Source organism: Cibotium barometz, chromosome 1, assembly GCF_041138505.1.
Source record: "Cibotium barometz isolate CiBa-2024 chromosome 1, ASM4113850v1, whole genome shotgun sequence".
Taxonomy (NCBI): Eukaryota; Viridiplantae; Streptophyta; class Polypodiopsida; order Cyatheales; family Cibotiaceae; genus Cibotium; species Cibotium barometz.
Genome location: NC_141046.1, coordinates 75,336,691 through 75,355,013, shown reverse-complemented (window position 1 = coordinate 75,355,013; position 18,323 = coordinate 75,336,691). Strand labels below are relative to the sequence as shown.

Below are 18,323 nucleotides of genomic sequence, written 5' to 3'. Positions count from 1 at the left end.
ATGTTTCACATCCTAATCCGAGCAGTTTGTATTCACTATCTTTGTGAGCAATCATGAGTATGCTTGGAGCAACTATGTAGTAAGTATACAACCTGATGAGATCCTTCTTTTAGTTAAAATGAGATCTACCTACATTAACAGGAAAAAGAAACACAGCATAGAGAGGGGGGGGTGCTTCCTCCATGGCTAGCTGTTCTAAAATTCTAATATAAGAGAGAGGGAGCAATAACATTTTTGCAAACACATCGGCGGTGGAAGCCTTTCATTGAGGTAAGGCACAACAGACTAGATCTCTTTGACACATATTGTGTATAAAGGAGTAACATCTATTGAGTGAAAAGATATATTAAAATTACTAAGATTACATTTTGTTAGAAAAATGGCCGATTTATAAGAACGATTGGTTCATTCAAGGCAGCGACCCCTCACGTAGTTATCAAGGAGAGGGACAGCGCCTGCTGATCGCGCTGTGAATTTGAGATGGCCAAATAGCACAATCGAAGTCATTAACACGCCTATTTTCTAACTACCAAAAGACCTTGACCGAAGGAAGGGAAGAGAGAACCACCACGTCGTTACTAAAAGGAGAGGGATACAGCATGGCACAACGCCCGATCGCTGTGTGAATTCAAGATAGCCAAGTGCAAAATCCAGCCATTCACACGCCGCGTAGTTTACTAAGGAGAGGGGGACAGCATGGCACAACGCCCAGATAGCCAAATAGCAAAATCGAGTCATTCACACGCCTTGAGATAGCAAATAGAGTTATTCACACACCTGTTTTCTAACTCCTAAAAGACCTCGAGGAAGAAAAAAAATTGGAAAGTCGACGTTAAGCGGTCTCGTCTCGTCTCGTCTCGAGAACCAGAACTTGAGTATGGCGCCTTAGACCACTCGGCCATCCTGACTGGATGCCTTAATATCGGCAATTTTGTTTTTATATATATGTTTTTCAGGCAAGGAAGGCCAAAACACACGTATATATATATCGCATGCATGCATAAACAGAGTATAATAATGAGCTCCTTCCCGAGGACGAAGCTTTTTTACAGACAAAATCCAGCCATGGAAAATGGTGATGCGTAAATTCCCCGCGCGTACAGAGGTGGCGTTGCTCCAGTCGAGGCCGCTAGCTTCTGATTATTCTAGATGGCTATTGGATGGTTCACTAGACTTTGTGGGTGATTGGATTCCAAGCAATGCTCTGATGCCAACTACTGGGAGCATGAGATGATTGTCGCCAAGTATGGGCCGCCATCAAATGCAGGTGACATGCGTGCGCTCATCTCGATCTGATGTACATCGTGAACTTCTTATGCTGGCTGCACCGAGGCATCGAGACCATTTGAAAGGCTGTTTGACCCACAAAACCATTCTGCACAGCCCATTTGGTCAATGAAATATGCGGCCACCCTCTTTCGTGTACCGTGCCAAAGCCTCGCACGTAGCCGCATGGAGCGGTCCCATGCAAGGGCATTATTCTGCATGGTATATGTTTGTTAAAGAGTCTACGCCACCATAGCCGAGCCTCCAAACGTTCCTTTACCGTGGAATCAGAGCCACAACTGACGACCACCACCGATATGCTGCTTTGGTGTGAAAACAGAGCCACACCTGACCACCCCGGATATGCCCCTTAGATTCATGGGGGGCACATGCTCCCGACTAGATAGCTTACACACTGGTGCTTACCCTCTTATATGCAGATGACATAGTACTCATATTGGACTCTTATATGCAGATGACATAGTACTCATATTGGACTCAGCAAAGGGGGCTGCACACACGACACCTGACCCATGTCAATGCTTTGTGAAGAGAGAGACGTCGTCACAATGAATCTTGGTAAAACCAAAACCAAGACCACACTGCTGTAAATAGTGGAGAACCTCGACTCCTCCGGCGGCTGCTGCTCCTCCTCCTCCTGCTGGCACACTACTGAACCGCAAACTCGGGGACAAGAGTTGAATCGCAACACTCACAACGCCACCGCAATCAAATGGTGGCGGCATGCGTGCGCTCAGCTGGATTTGATGTACATCGTGAACCGGAGTCTGGAACTAATGGACAGCATCCCTCCATTCGTGAAATGGCTGACACACAAAGAATGCCATGGACCCACACAATTGTTGCATTGGTTGTAGTTTAGTGGCTGCCCGGCACTACGCACGCATGGAAGGCAGCGTCATCAGTTAGGCATTGGTTAACCGAGGGTACCTTCATATAGAGACTGGGAGAGCAAGAGGACATAGCTTTAGAGGCGCGGCTATACAAACAATGTATGACCAAGGAGGGAAGCTTGAGGAGCACTACCTGTTGAGATGCCCGACTATAAGATGCGTAGGAGGTTTCGTTCGTTTGAGCCAAGGAGGCTTCCCACCACCTTCCCAAAGTCGAGTGTTGCATTACTAAGATCAAAGGTGTTTAATTACTAAGATCAAAGGTGTTTAGGCCTTGCCTTGTGGCATGATTGGTTAAGATTCCCTCAAAAGCCGGTGCTCCTAAATATTTAATCACAGGGACAAGATTAGCTAGACACCACTCAACCATCCATTATAAACTTCTTTGGGCCCCGCCAACTGTTATGCGCGAAATAGTCAACCCAAGCGACATCCAAAGGGACCACCCCCCCCCCCCCCCCCCTATCCCAAGACTTATTAGCACCTGAGATATGGGGAGTTATCAAGGATTTAGAACAATTCATTTGGAAAGCCAAAAACCCTCGCGCTCCAAGATCTAAGCCATCACCTCTAGATCTTGGATATGCTCCAACGTCACAGAAAGGCACCAGCCATGGTGCACATGGCCTCCATATACAGTGCAATCCACATGGACTTGGCCACCATATATAGTGCAATAGAGGAGGATGACACATGATGCTTGGCTTAGTGCTTGCTAAGCTGCATCTTCTCATAAATATTTCCCCTTAAAGCCATGCTTTCCTAAAATGTATGGGTGTACGACCACGAGTTGACAAGGTGCAACGGGCTGCATTAGTCCTCCTGCCCCATCCTTTCACAAGGATGGATTAATAGATCCATTGGAAAGAAATTGAGCTAGCTTTCTTCCCGAAGGCATACACCCTAGACACCTTACACATGGCGTGTAAGGGATTGGCGCAGTTCTAAACCAGTATCAAATTCAAACGAAAATGTCTGAGCTCGGGTCATTTTTTCTAGTAAAATTATGTAGATTCATCGGAGCAGTAGAACATACTACTAAATTTGGGCAATTTGTTGAAATTCAAACGAAAATGTCTATTATCGGGGCGTAATCATTTGTTGCCTGAGTTCAGGCGATTTTTTCTAGTGAAATAATGTAGATTCGTTGGGGCAGTCGAACTTCATACTAAATTTGAACATTTGCAAATATAAGTGCCTAAGTCCGGGCAATTCATGTGGAATTTTTTAACTCCCAGAACTTGAAATTTTAGTTCGATTTGGTCTTTGATAATACAACTTTGGAAAAAGGAAGTTCATCTAGACCGACCAACAACTCTAAAGGAAGCCTTAATTTTTTTTGGGTAATCCACGGAAAAATGATCATCGTAAGCTGCCAAAATGGTGTAATGACTTGCAAAAATGATGTAATGACTTTACTTTGTGAAAGTGTAGATAGAAATGCAAAATGTTATTGAAGACCTAGTGTACTGCAAATGTACCCCCCGCGCATCTTTCCTCGGACAAACACACAGAAAAATCTCTGCTTAGTGCACACTGCACAGATGTATCTACTGTGGCATGCTCAATGCATTGGAAACAGCACGTAATAGCCATCTTTCGAAACCCACATGACAGAAGGGGCCTTAATTTTCGCACAATTAAACCGTTCGAATTCCAGATACACTCACAAGATGGTTAAAGTAAGTGGAGCTATAATCATTTTTTTAAAGGCGAGCTCTAGAGTAAGTCCCATATCTTTTAAAATAAATGGAGATATAACCAATTTTTATAAGGCGAGCTCGAAGTCCTTCATGATAAGCCAAAACATTGGAGAAAAACCTCTCAAAGTCTTGACGGGAAAATATGAAAGGGCTTGAAAATAACCAAAGAATAGCTGAAGAAAAAATGTCTTTGAGGACCGGTGATATATTAAGACGGGAGCTACATAGTAATGCAGCCATACCTCAAGTGTCCCCCTCAACCAAAAACTTTACTTCTGGGAGGGGATCAATTTCAGCATGAAGATTGCGAAGGCTGATAAAGATGTTGGCTGCATGCGAAGATAGAAGCTGATGGGCGCCCTAGCTATTGGTACTGCTTATGCGGCCCCCCACATGCGAGAGGCGAGAAATAAGGGGAGCCTCTTCATCCACTAAAAGAGGGGCCGGACTTAATCCGCCCACGTCTGCAGAGCTTCCGTTGTACGTTTCTGAAGACTTCTTCTCAAGTTTTCGATCCTGTTACAAACATATGGCAAAATATTTAGACGGAAGCAAACGTTGGAGAGGTACACAACAGGTACACACCTCCTCCCTCCATCCTCTCTCATGCACACATGTGCGCGCGCATCGAATTTGCCCAGTTGGAGGAACAAGCACGTACGCATGGCCCTCTCACGTGAGCCCCTTCAATAAGGCTTCAGTGGCACAGGTGGAGCCTGGAGGCGGGCACAAGCATGCATGCACACACCCACATAAATCAAATTTGCGTAAGACCCTCACACAACGAGCACACACACACACACACACACACAAAAATACCTTCAATAGGGCTTTTAACTTCTCAGGAATTGCGTCGGCTGACAACTGGCTATTGGCACGAGCTTCTCTCATTTTGAGATAATTGTATGTAACAACCCCTGATAAAGCTGCACAGACAAGAAAATTCTTAGTTCTTGCATTTTTCCAGATTGTTGATAGGGTCAGGGATCAAAAGAGATGCAGATGGAAAGCGGGAGGATTTTACCTATGGCATATCCTATTATATTGAGCCCGGTGAGCTTGGACTCGGGAAACAACAACGTTGATAGTGCAATCAGTATCCAGTCCTTCAACACACCAGCAACTCTCACAGTGATGGCACCAGTTCTACCTATAACCAGGAACACTGATATATTCAAAGCAAGTGCACAGAGCGCATTGCTGAAGAAGATCCAGAAGTTGAATGTGATCTGCTGGGCCTCCATCTCAGGCTTCTCAAGTAGAAACCATGGCACAAAAAGAAATAAAAAACTGCAATCCACCAATAGAATTTGTGAGGGCTTCAAATCACGGCTCTCTCTCTCTCTCTCTCCCTCTCTCTCTGTGTAAACATAGTGCAAACATAGTGCAACGGATTTTCTGTTCTCGTCCAAAGAACAAGTTTCACCAACTACTTAAGCGCAGATTGCAGTGAAGCATGGCATACACTACTTGAAATATCAGCAACCCACACCTATCACCAACCCTGCCACTTGGCATCTCCTTTCATGCAACTCTCCGAGGATGAAAAAAAAAGAAAGTTTCGTTCCAGGTTGCAATCAGCCTATTGTCATGCATTGAATTGCACCCGAAACACACTTTACAGTAGCTTATAGCATTTGCTCTTGCTACGGAGCATTTGGGGCTCAAAATCAAGCAAGATCAAGGTGGTTCCAAGGACAAAGAGAAGGCTGTCCCAAACTTGCAAAAAGGTGGACAGCCACCTAAAAAGAGCTTTCGGGAAGTCCAGAAGGGAGGTAAAGCTGAAAATACCACATCCAAGGATCATGGGCCAAAGGAGAACAAATTTGGCTTGACTCCCGAGCAAAGGGAGCAGTATGCAAAGGAGGGGAAATGCTTTTCTTGTGGCAGTAAAGAGCATATGTTTAGGCAATGCCCCAACCGCAAACAAAAGCATGAGGACAAGCAACCCAAGGCAAATGTGCATGCAGTTCCCGATGTGCAAGGAAACACGAAGCATGATGGTAAAGAGAGGATGGTATGCAAAGCATGGGGCCGAATCAAGAATCAGCCCGCTCTATTTATGTTTAATGATTGTGCAACAGATAATTTCATCTCTACCCAGATGGCATCCGCCTTGGGCATTGAAGTTGAGGACCCCATATGGGACCTCAAATAGAAGCAGAAGCTACCTTTGTTGGTAAAGAGATGCAGGTTACCCCACTTATTGGGAAGTTGCACATAGGAAAGGTGGCAGGTGATCTATGTCAAGACCATGCTGAGTGAGCCACTGTATCATCTGTGAATACCATGGTCACCTATCTCCACTCTCTGCGAGCTGCATGGACGCCTCAAAAGCTCTATGTGAGAGTCGATCTGATGGCATATCTCTGATCCTCTGTATGAAGCAGATTGCTGGAAGAGGGCCTCTACTAGCATAGGAGCCTGGAGGTGCAGCAAACTCCGTCCGGACAATGTCATGTGGGACGGAGGGTTTGCTGTGGATCATCCGTGAGAGCATGAGAATCTGAGGCCTCTCTATCTGAGACCATGGGGAGGTGGCGAGCCTAGGTGCCCATACTGTTGCAGCATACATCAAAGCAGGGGTGACTAGTGTGTCAAACAACCACCCCTTCGTGCGGGGCTCTTGGAAGTGTGCCTGGTGACACTGTCTCTCTAGCCTGGCGAGAGCTGCATACCCTCGTGTGAGTATCCCTGGCTGCCTGTGCCCTCGTAAATCTTCCTGGCGGAGTCGTAAATGTAATCCCCAGGTACACATATGAGAGAGAGAGAGAGAGAGAGAGAGAGAGAGAGAGAGAGAGAGAGAGATGTTGGGGTAAAGGCATTATGCCCACCCTTGTAGTGTGTACAAGCCCATAAGTTCTATAGTACATAGTACACTTAGTACTTTTAATGTACTAAGTGCACTATGTGTACTAGAGCAAATATACGTGTGTGATAGGGGAGTCACACACTCATAACTGTGAGTTGACTTATCCCCACATATGTCTCTCTCTCTCTCTCTCCCTTCTTCTCTGTGTATGTCTCCCACATGAAACCCTAACTCTCTCCCTTCAACTGGTATCAGAGCACAGTGTGCCGCGCGCACGCGTTTGTGCTTGCAGGTGTGCGGAGTCGTCTTCATCGCGAAGAAGAAGCTCGGCTATGGAGCCTTGAGCTTGGCACGAGCAGAGGAGAGCTTGCTGTCGTGTTGGGCGCTGCAAGACAGTGAGAGGGAGTGGCAGCCTGTACGTGTGAGCATTGGAGACAGCGCTGGACTTTGGGCAGCGTAAACAAAAACTGCAGGAGCCCTTCCAGGGGGGCCTTTCACTCGCTTGGGAACCGCCCCTTACTACCGTGAGTCAGTGCTGTGGCTGACGCAGTCGAACTCTTCGAATCCATCGAACCCAACTCCAGACTGTCTAGGATGGCGCGTAACAGCATAGTCGTGCTCTACCTCACGGCTTACAATGTTGCGCAGGCATTTGGCTGCAGGCCTCGCGCAAGCAGTCCATCGACGGAGCCTTTGATGCTGCGGGGGACATCATTCGCCTTCTGCAACTAGCAGCATTCCTGGAGGTTGTGCATGCCGTCTTAGGCATCGTTCCCAGCAAGGTGCTTCCCGCCTTACTGCAATTGGGAGGTCGGTACCATTGAATTGCCGCTGTTGTCTGCAACGTCAAATAGGGTAAAGTCGCGAGGTACCGCTCACCTGCACGAATACAGCCTGTGAACTCGGCTACACGAGTTAGCAAATACGACGCCCCCCCCCTTTTTCTGCAACAGAATTCAGAAATTCTCAGAGGTATTTGCTTCAGTTTTGGGATAGAAATCCACTTGCAGTCAAGGGGCTTTTGCCCAATTTCTGTCCAGGACTGTTGTATGCAGTGGTGGGGACTGTCAAGGTCTGATTTTCACTCATTTGGACAGCCAGGAGAGCATTTATTGCTACTGTACTTGTTGGTACAGATTTGGTACAATTTTGTACAAGTTTTGGCATGGCTGTACATTGATTTGAGTGAGGAAAAGGCTCATTTTCAGTTGCTGTACTTGCTGGTACAGATTTGGTACATCATTGGTGAGCACTTAGTACTGTTGTACAGTACTTTGGAAGGGGAACAGAGCACATCCAAGGTGCTGTAATAAATCTGCAGCAACCAGATTTTGGTGATTTTATCACATTCAGTGGGAAGAGAGTTGCATTCGTGCTTACGCAGTGGGAGATAAACTTTGGGAGAGCAACTGTGAGCACTTTGTGTGCTTTGGTGCAGTGTTTGCACATCTTGTAGGGAGTCAGGCATTGATTGTGTCAAAGGTTGCATTTTGCTATGGCAACCACAGGTGAGAGCTCTTCATTGCTTCACATCAAGAAGCTTGAAGGCTCACATAATTATGACATTTGGCAAACCCAGTGCTATAATGTGTTGCTCCAGAAGAAGCAGCACAAGCCCATCAAAGAAAGGGGTGTAATGCCCGCTTCTCTTACTGCTGAAGAATGGGAAGATATGGATGAGCTAGCAAGATCCACTATCATGTTGTCTGTGTCAGACACTTTACTTTTCAGCATACGTGAAGAGAAGATAGCTTGGGGAATGTGGCAGAGATTGCAGGACTTGTATGGCCAGCAAAGTGCCTCAAGCAAAGTGTATTGGTTGAAGAAACTCATAGGTCTTCAAATGAAGGAAGGGGCGTCTATGGCAGCCCACCTAAATGAGTTTAATGGTGTTGTCAGCCAGGTCATCAATCCAAAGTTGGCAATGGACGATGAGTTCAAAGCCTCCTTTCTCTTATGCACTTTGCCAGAGAGTTGGGACACATTCAGGACAGCCACTAGCAATTCAAATGCTATGCTGTCATATGCAGATGTGGAGGGTGCTCTCCTTCAAGAGGAGATGAACAGGAAGAACAACTCTGTTGGAAAGTCCAATGCAATGAATGCACGTGGGAGATCCCAGCAAAGGGGTAAAAGCCAAGAACGGGGAAGGAGCAAGTGCCGCTCCAAAGAGGACTTGGAATGCCATTATTGTGGCAAGAAGGGACATCTCAAAAAGCAATGCTACAAATGGAAGAATGATCAAAAGAAAAAGGGCAAAGGAAAAGACAAAGACAAAGATGAAGCCAAAGATGCAAAGCCAAAGGGCAAAAGTGGAGTCAAGATTGAAGAAGTCAATGTGTCACATGCAGGTGACAGTGAGGATGAAGTCCTATTCACGTCTTCACTTGATGCCCATTCACTCCTTGCAGGAGATGGTCATGGTATGTACTCATGGATCATTGATTTAGGTGCCTCCTTTCATGTGACAGGTTGCAGAGACTTGTTTGTCAGGTATACTGCTGGCAATGAAGGAGTAGTTTATTTGGGTGACAACCATGCATGCCAGATTCTTGGCAGAGGTGATGTGAGGCTTGTGTTTTCAGATGGCTCACAGCTTATGCTCCATGATGTCAGGCATGTGCCTGAGATCAAGAAGAACCTGTGTCATGACCCTGTGAAAATGGAGCAGGACAAGTGTGGGCATGGTGGTTGCAGGGTCAGAATATTTTATGATTCACATGGGGGGTGCCCGGACAGTGTTTAAAGATGTGTGGACAACCCTAGGTGTGAAGGGGGAACATTAAAACATTAACTTTTAATGTTTATAAAAGTTGCCCCTAGGCCTTAGTGGCCCTAGGGAACTTATTAAGTTGGGGCCCTAGGGATTAACTTGGGAAGGAGGTTTTCTCTCTCTACACTCTCTCTCCTCCCTTTTTGGGGAGTCGTGTAGCAAAAGAGGAGCCTCTCTCATGCGCATGTTGTACAATCGTGGAAAAGCACAGGAAGGGGAGGCGACTGCTGAAGAGAAGTTGTGCTGCTGTTTTTCTGAGGCAAACCAGCCGTACAGCACTGTACGGCCAGGACTACGCAAGCTTTCTCTCTCTCTCTCTCATCTGCTGCTGGCGGCGCACAGGACAGTTGCTGTTTTTGCTGCGCAGAAGCTCCAAACAGGCTGTACAACCTGTTTTCCAGCCCAAACCATACTGTACGACTGCCGTACAGTGTACGGACAGTCAGATACAGTGCATACAGGTGCAGACGGTGCTTTTCTGAGTGCTGGACAGACCTGTGCAGGCTGATTCAGGCTGGTACAGAAGTGGACAGCAGGTTGTTTTTGCAAGTACAACGCCTGGCACGCATCCCGAGGCGGTACAATCAAGTACAGTGCTGATTTTCAGATCTGTACTTTCAAGGACAGCATAGGAGTGAGCATCAGGAGGAAGATACAGGCAAGTGCAAGCACATGTGTGAAGCAGGATTGTGGGTTCAAGTGCCTGCAGGCACAGATTGGTGCTGTTGCTTCCTCCAGAGTTGTTTCACGAGCTGAACTTGGTAAGCCTTGACTCTGTTCATCCATCTCTCTTTCTATTGCTTGATGTCTGCTACAGGTATGTGTTATCTGGCTCCTTGTGAGAGGAGGAGTATAGCAGATTGACAAGGGATTAAGACAAGGATTGAACAGCACATGTATGTTGAGCTGAGAAGATGTATCATGCTTATGAGTTATGCCAGATGTATGCCCATGGCTGGCCTGCTTTGTGATCTTGGCTGATCAGAGGGAGACACAGTGTGTTGCTTGAGGACACAGATCTGTGTGCATAGATCCTCTGTGCTGAGAAGGATTTGTGGGCAGTCAGATTGGACTACAGGTGTAAACTCTTGGCTGGTTTTTATGTTGTACTCAGCCATACATATTATTTTAATGGAATAAAGAAATACCGCAAGGGGCGCCAAGCTTTGGGGCCAACAGGTGTCGTTGTGTTTTCAGATTTGGGCACTCTAGCTCCAATCTGTGTTTGGTTTTTCATTTAGACTACAAGTGGACGGGTGTTAGCTCTTACCGCACTCTGGTTTTCTATCAGAGGCCGGTTTCAAGGTTCCGTTGCCGGGACCAATCATCAACTTTCTGAAGGGGGTGAGCTCGTGGTTGCTTTGGAGAAAGCCATCGCTGAAAATTCAGCAATCATGTCTGATACAGAAGAAGAGTACTTCTATCATGAAGAAGAAGAGCAAGAGACTTCTCCTGAAAGAGATGTATCTGAGGATATTTTTGCAGGAGAACAGGCTGCAGATGTTGAGCCTTATGAGGATGTAACACAGCCAGAAGATGTGCATGGTAAAGAGGATGATGATGCTCGGTTCAAAGACCGCTTGGCTAGTGTTATGGATACTTTTATGCAGCTCACTCAGAGTGAGAGATTTGCTGAATTTTTAAGATCTCGCTCAGAGCCTCGCACAGAGCCCCAGAAAAAGAAGAAGAAGGTTCGTTCGAAGAATCTTTCTCAAGGTCATAGTGGTACCACTCCACAGGATCCATCTCCTGCACAGTTTCCGAACATGCAGCATGCTTTTGGTGCTAACCCACAGAGTTCCTTCTATGGACAGCCACCTATTCCTCAGCAGAACATGCATCCAGGGTACTTTGGTGGTGGCTCGGTGTTCCAATCCATGACTGGGGGTTATCCTCAGGGAGGCATGGGTATGTATGGGCCTTTTGGAGCCAATTTTCAGCCTGGCATGCAAGGGAATATGTATGGTGGTATGCAGTCCGGTATGCAAGGAAATGTGTTTGGAAGCATGCAACCTGGGATGCAAGGCAATATGTTTGGTGGCATGCAGCCAGGTATGCAGCATGGAATGTTTGGAAACATGGCTGGGATGTATGGTATGCCTGGTGTTGGAATGGCAAATGTTGACCCAATGATGGGTATGAATGTTGGGGGCAGCAATCTCACGAAACCACTTCCATATGATAATCTAACGCCTATGGGAAAGGCGAAGGATTACAAGGAAGGGGGAGCTGCAGTGAAGTTTGACACTTTCAGTGGGGCCAAGGATAAATTGAAGGCACTTACCTTTTTACAGCAGTTTGATGCTGCTTTTTCTGGTGGGAATTACACAGAGTCCTCGAAGGTGAGGAAAGCTGCCACTTTTCTCAAGGGCAATGCTTTGCAGTGGTGGTCTACTCTTCTTTTGCAGGGCATAGCACCCACCACATGGGTTCAATTCAAACAGGTTTTCTCTTCCGTATGGCTCACATCTACATTTGAGGTGGATGTTATGACAGCATGGCACAAGCTGGATGCTTCAAAGTGTGATAGTTTGGAGGATTATAACAAGAAGTTTTGGGAAGCTCTACTCCCAGTGACTTCTTATCGTGCCGTGCCATTATCTGAGCAGGTAGAGAAGTATTGTTGTGGGCTGCCCAAGGAGGTACGAGATTATTGTATAAAGACAAGAGTAACGAACATGTCACAGATGATTGAGAATGCTATGACAGCTAATGCGTTACTCACAGGTGGTTCATCTGGGTTTAAAGGCAGTAAGAAATTGAGCAAGAAAGCTGAAAAATTTGGGCATGCTTCTCGTGATGCTAAAGGGTCTTCAGAGCCAAAGTATAAGAAGTTGCCAATGCCCAAAAGGACTTCTGAGGAAAGACAGGCTTTGAGAGATGCTCAAAAGTGTTTTTACTGTACTGAAGCGGGACATATGTCATTCAATTGTCCCAAAAGAACGTCCAAAAAGGACCCTGACAATAAAGGAGAGCCCAAGCCAAAGAAACAAAAGCCTTCTGCAGGCTTAGTTCCTGATCTTGTGGGTGAGCAGCTAAGTGGTGAAGCTACAGAGTTGTGCAGGGCATGGGGCAAAGTGAGAGATCAGAATGCTTTGATCTTCTTTGACACAGGTGCTAGAGCCAACTTCATTTCACCAGATTTGGCTGGCCGATTGGGGATTCGCGCAGAGGAGATGGGGCCGTTACATGAGGCAAATATGGCTTGTCCAGGGTATGCAGAACCCGTTACTCCTATTATTGGGAAGCTTCGGCTTCATTTGCAGGGTTATGTGGACAGCGAAGAGTTCTTCATCATGCCTTTGGATGGCTGTGATGTTTTGTTGGGGATGCCATGGTGCCACAGGGTACATGCGGTGGTGGATACTTACAATAGGAAAATTACTCTGACTCATAGAGGGAAAGAGCATGTATTGGATGTAAAACTCAAAGGGGAATCTGTTCCTATTGTATCCGCTTCGGCGATTTCATCAGTAATGAAAAAGCATCTTTCCGCGTACTTGATTTATGTAAAGGATGCACAGGATGATGAGTCTAAGTCTAATTTGTCAATGTTAGATAAGGACAGGGCGCTGAATAAGAATACCATCAAGAATCGATTCCCCATACCGAGGATCGATGACATCTTGGACCGCTTACAGGGCTCCACAGTTTTTAGTCGTATTGACTTGAAAAGCGGGTATCATCAGATACGCATTAGACCCGAGGATGTGCATAAGACAGCATTCCGAACCACATTTGGGTTGTATGAGTTCTTGGTTATGCCCTTTGGTTTGACGAATGCGCCTGCCACATTTAACAGAATGATGGACAGGATTTTCAGACCTCATAGAGAGTTTGTGGGCACATTCTTTGATGATATGATTGTGCATTCACAAACTGAGGAAGAGCATAGAAGGCATTTGGCCATTGTGTTTGCAGAACTCAGAAACCATAGATTGGTGGTTAATGGCAAGAAGAGTGAGTTTTTCTTGCAGGAGTCTTGGGGCATATTGTGTCTGGTCATGGAGTCCGTATGGATCCAGCAAAGGTGGAAGCAATACTTAATTGGCCAGCTTTGAGGACCGTGCATGATGTACGTAGCTTTTTAGGATTGTGTTCCTATTACAGGCGTTACATACGGCACTTTGCTGAAATTGCTTCGCCTCTTCATGCTTTGACGAAGAAAGCAACTCCGTTTAGATGGGCTGATCGGGAAATTACAGCATTCAAAAAGCTCAAAGAAAAGCTTACTTCGGACCCAGTATTGGTGTTACCGGACCTCCGAAAGGCTTTTGTTGTCCAGTGTGATGCATGTGGAAGTAGCATTGGTGCAGTTCTCATGCAAGAGGGACATGTGATAGCCTATGAGAGTAGAGTTTTGCAAGATGCCGAGAAGCATTTACAGGTGTATGAGAAAGAGATGTTGGCTGTAATTCACGCTCTTTCTACATGGAAACACTACTTGCTTGGGGCTGATTTCACTGTGCAGACAGATCATCAGACCTTGCGATATTTCCTCACGCAGACTAAGCTTTCAGAGAAGCATATGCGTTGGGCAAACTTTTTGTCAATGTTTCACTTCCAGATTGTGCATGTGGAAGGCAAAAAGAATGTAGTGGCAGATGCTTTGTCACGCAAGCCACAGGTTTCTGCTGTTTCACTTGCTTATCATCATGAGCTTGATGAAATGAAAGAGCAGTATGCCCATGATGAGGATTTTGAAAGGTTGTATGATCAGATGTCTGAGGGTCAGCGGCATGAGCACTATACTCTCAGAGATGGATTTTTATTGATGCATGGCAGACTATGTGTTACCAGGCCATTGCGACTCAAGGTTATGATTGAAAGTCATGCTCCACCGTATGCAGGTCATAGAGGTATTGACGCCACGGTCATGGCAGTGGAGACTTTCTTTTATTGGCCAACCTTGAGAAGAGATGTTGATGCCTTTGTGAGGCAATGCATCGTATGTCAGAAGGTAAAGTTTGACCGTCAGAAGACACCAGGGTTATTACAGCCTTTACCTATTCCAGATAGACCTTGGGAGAGCATTGCCATGGATTTTGTATTTGATCTTCCACGGACACAAACGGGAAATGATGGCATCTGGACTATCATATGCAGGTTCAGTAAGCAGGCTCATTTCATTCCCGTGAGGAAGACAATTAAAGTGGATCATATGGTGAAGTTGTTCATGGCGAACATCTTCAAGTATCATGGCTTGCCTACGTCTATCATTAGTGACCGTGATCCACGGATGACGAGTTTGTTTTGGAGAGGGTTGTTTGACAACATGGGTACAACTCTCAAGTTTTCATCGTCATTTCATCCACAGACAGATGGTCAGTCAGAAGAGGCTAACTCTACAGTGTTGGATCTTCTCAAGTGTTATGTGTCAGAGCATAAGCAACAATGGGAAAAGTTTCTTCCTTTGGTAGAGTTTGCATATAACAACACTGTACATAGCTCGACAGGCAAGGCGCCTTTTGAGATTGTAGAAGGAGGGAAGAAGGTACCACCCATTTTGCATACAAAGGATAAGATTTTTGAGGCTGATCAGTATGTGGAGAGCTTGGATGAAGCTTATCGGAGAGTTAAGTTGGCCCTCCAGAAAACTCAGCAGAAGCAAAAGAAAGCCGCAGACCGTCACAGACGTGATTTACAGTTTGCATTGGGTGATTGGGTTCTTTTGCGCTTTGAAAAGGCTAGACTCAAGAAGATGAAGGGTAAAGAGCGCTTATTCCCTAAGTTGAGTATGCGATATTATGGGCCTTTTCAGATTTTGGAAAAGATTGGTGAGGTAACCTATCGATTGAAGTTACCAGATCACTGGAGGATTCACAATGCTTTTCACGTGAGTCTTCTTAGACCTTTCCGTGGGGATGTGCCTGAGGATGTATCAGATGAGGCTCAGCCGGAAGTTGAGGAACTTGATGAGGTTCTGATTCCAGAGCAGATACTGGCACATAAAGAAAGGAAGGTACGAGGTAAAGTTTCCCGTCGCTATCTTGTGAAGTTCAAGAACTATTCACCGATGGATGCGAAGTGGATGGAGGAAGGTGACTTAACAGATTCACCTCAGGTTTTGCAGCTTTATCTCGATGCCTTTGAGTTAGAGCCGACTCTTATTGTGGCTCATTCAGGTTCAGCAGAGCATCGGTCTGGAGCATTACCTGATGCTCAAGAGGGGGGTAGCACCTCCACTCCCTTGATACAGACAGGCTCAGATGACATCTAGAGGTCGCTTGGTGCAGATTTTATCTCATCCGAAGGTACTGAGGCTGACAGTACATCTGTTTATGGGACTTCTATGATATATGTGTACTAGTCACATGGCGATTTTTGTGAATATGTATGGTTCACAGTGGTATACAACTTGGACTATTACTATGCCATTGGTTTGCAGTGAATTTTGATACATGTGTATGGCTCAGAGAGATTGGGACGCTGATCTTGCCATATTGTATATTTCACTTTGGATATTTTGATGCATCACCAGAATGCAATCGAGGACGCTTGCCATCTTTCAAGAGGGGGGTATGTCATGACCCTGTGAAAATGGAGCAGGACAAGTGTGGGCATGGTGGTTGCAGGGTCAGAATATTTTATGATTCACATGGGGGGTGCCCGGACAGTGTTTAAAGATGTGTGGACAACCCTAGGTGTGAAGGGGGAACATTAAAACATTAACTTTTAATGTTTATAAAAGTTGCCCCTAGGCCTTAGTGGCCCTAGGGAACTTATTAAGTTGGGGCCCTAGGGATTAACTTGGGAAGGAGGTTTTCTCTCTCTACACTCTCTCTCCTCCCTTTTTGGGGAGTCGTGTAGCAAAAGAGGAGCCTCTCTCATGCGCATGTTGTACAATCGTGGAAAAGCACAGGAAGGGGAGGCGACTGCTGAAGAGAAGTTGTGCTGCTGTTTTTCTGAGGCAAACCAGCCGTACAGCACTGTACGGCCAGGACTACGCAAGCTTTCTCTCTCTCTCTCTCATCTGCTGCTGGCGGCGCACAGGACAGTTGCTGTTTTTGCTGCGCAGAAGCTCCAAACAGGCTGTACAACCTGTTTTCCAGCCCAAACCATACTGTACGACTGCCGTACAGTGTACGGACAGTCAGATACAGTGCATACAGGTGCAGACGGTGCTTTTCTGAGTGCTGGACAGACCTGTGCAGGCTGATTCAGGCTGGTACAGAAGTGGACAGCAGGTTGTTTTTGCAAGTACAACGCCTGGCACGCATCCCGAGGCGGTACAATCAAGTACAGTGCTGATTTTCAGATCTGTACTTTCAAGGACAGCATAGGAGTGAGCATCAGGAGGAAGATACAGGCAAGTGCAAGCACATGTGTGAAGCAGGATTGTGGGTTCAAGTGCCTGCAGGCACAGATTGGTGCTGTTGCTTCCTCCAGAGTTGTTTCACGAGCTGAACTTGGTAAGCCTTGACTCTGTTCATCCATCTCTCTTTCTATTGCTTGATGTCTGCTACAGGTATGTGTTATCTGGCTCCTTGTGAGAGGAGGAGTATAGCAGATTGACAAGGGATTAAGACAAGGATTGAACAGCACATGTATGTTGAGCTGAGAAGATGTATCATGCTTATGAGTTATGCCAGATGTATGCCCATGGCTGGCCTGCTTTGTGATCTTGGCTGATCAGAGGGAGACACAGTGTGTTGCTTGAGGACACAGATCTGTGTGCATAGATCCTCTGTGCTGAGAAGGATTTGTGGGCAGTCAGATTGGACTACAGGTGTAAACTCTTGGCTGGTTTTTATGTTGTACTCAGCCATACATATTATTTTAATGGAATAAAGAAATACCGCAAGGGGCGCCAAGCTTTGGGGCCAACAGGTGTCGTTGTGTTTTCAGATTTGGGCACTCTAGCTCCAATCTGTGTTTGGTTTTTCATTTAGACTACAAGTGGACGGGTGTTAGCTCTTACCGCACTCTGGTTTTCTATCAGAGGCCGGTTTCAACCTGCTTTCTACTGGACAGCTTGATGATGCTGATTATGTTACCACATTTGGTCGTGGAAAGTGGAAGATTAGTAAGGGCTCACTGGTTGTTGTCAGAGGCTCTAAGGTGGACACTCTTTACTTCATGCATGCTGGTGTTTGTCACCATGTTAATGTAAATGCAACCAAGCTGCCGGAAATTTCTATGTGGCATAGCCGGTTGGGACACATGAGTGTCAAAGGAATGGAGCAATTGTCTCGTTTTGGTTACTTGCCTTCTCTAAAGTTCTCAAGTTTTCAGTTTTGTGAGCATTGTATATATGGCAGGCAACTCCAGTGCCCCCACAAGAAAGCTCTTGGACAGAAAGATGCTCAGTTAGAGCTTGTGCATACAGATGTATGTGAGATGTGTCAGGAATCTACCTGCGGAAGCGTTACACACACGCACACGTGGAGAGAGAGAGATTGAGCCGAATAAGCTTGACTTTATTAGCAATGAATAGGTAATGAGATACAATAGTGGGCATGGGTATATATACCCTCAAAATGGAAATGGCCGACTCACTTAGTTACGACCCGTTTCCACATGAGATACTCACTTTAACACCCTCTCTGTAGCTCATAGTGGACATAGATGAAGAAACCAAGTTGATGTAGATGCAACCATGGACACCTCAGTACCGGCCGGATACCGAATACACCTCGGAAAATGCACCAAACAACCTGTCTCCTCAAGAAAATGCCATCTTGAGCTTTAGCTGCCACATAGAATAATGAATTGCAGACAACTCCACATCCATGATCCCCCATTCGTTGAACTGAGAGCACATCACGTCCAAAAATCTCTGAATGCTTGAACTGTCACACACGACGCCCAAAATTCTGCTACACAATGAACAAGGAACTCATCCCATCCATAGT

General features: G+C 46.0%; 1 protein-coding gene across 1 annotated transcript in view; it reads right to left on the bottom strand.

The window, feature by feature from the left end:
* Positions 1-4,057: 4,057 nt before the first annotated feature.
* LOC147642417 (putative sugar phosphate/phosphate translocator At3g17430) overlaps positions 4,058-18,323 on the bottom strand; it is a 56,507-nt gene continuing 42,241 nt past the window's right edge. The window contains exons 8-10 of the mRNA XM_086806277.1: positions 4,908-5,173; positions 4,703-4,809; positions 4,058-4,399 (exon numbers count right to left, since the gene is read on the bottom strand). Of these exons, the coding sequence (XP_086662403.1) occupies positions 4,244-4,399; positions 4,703-4,809; positions 4,908-5,173 (529 nt within the window). The 3' untranslated portion in view covers positions 4,058-4,243. The remainder of the gene's footprint in view (positions 4,400-4,702; positions 4,810-4,907; positions 5,174-18,323) is intronic.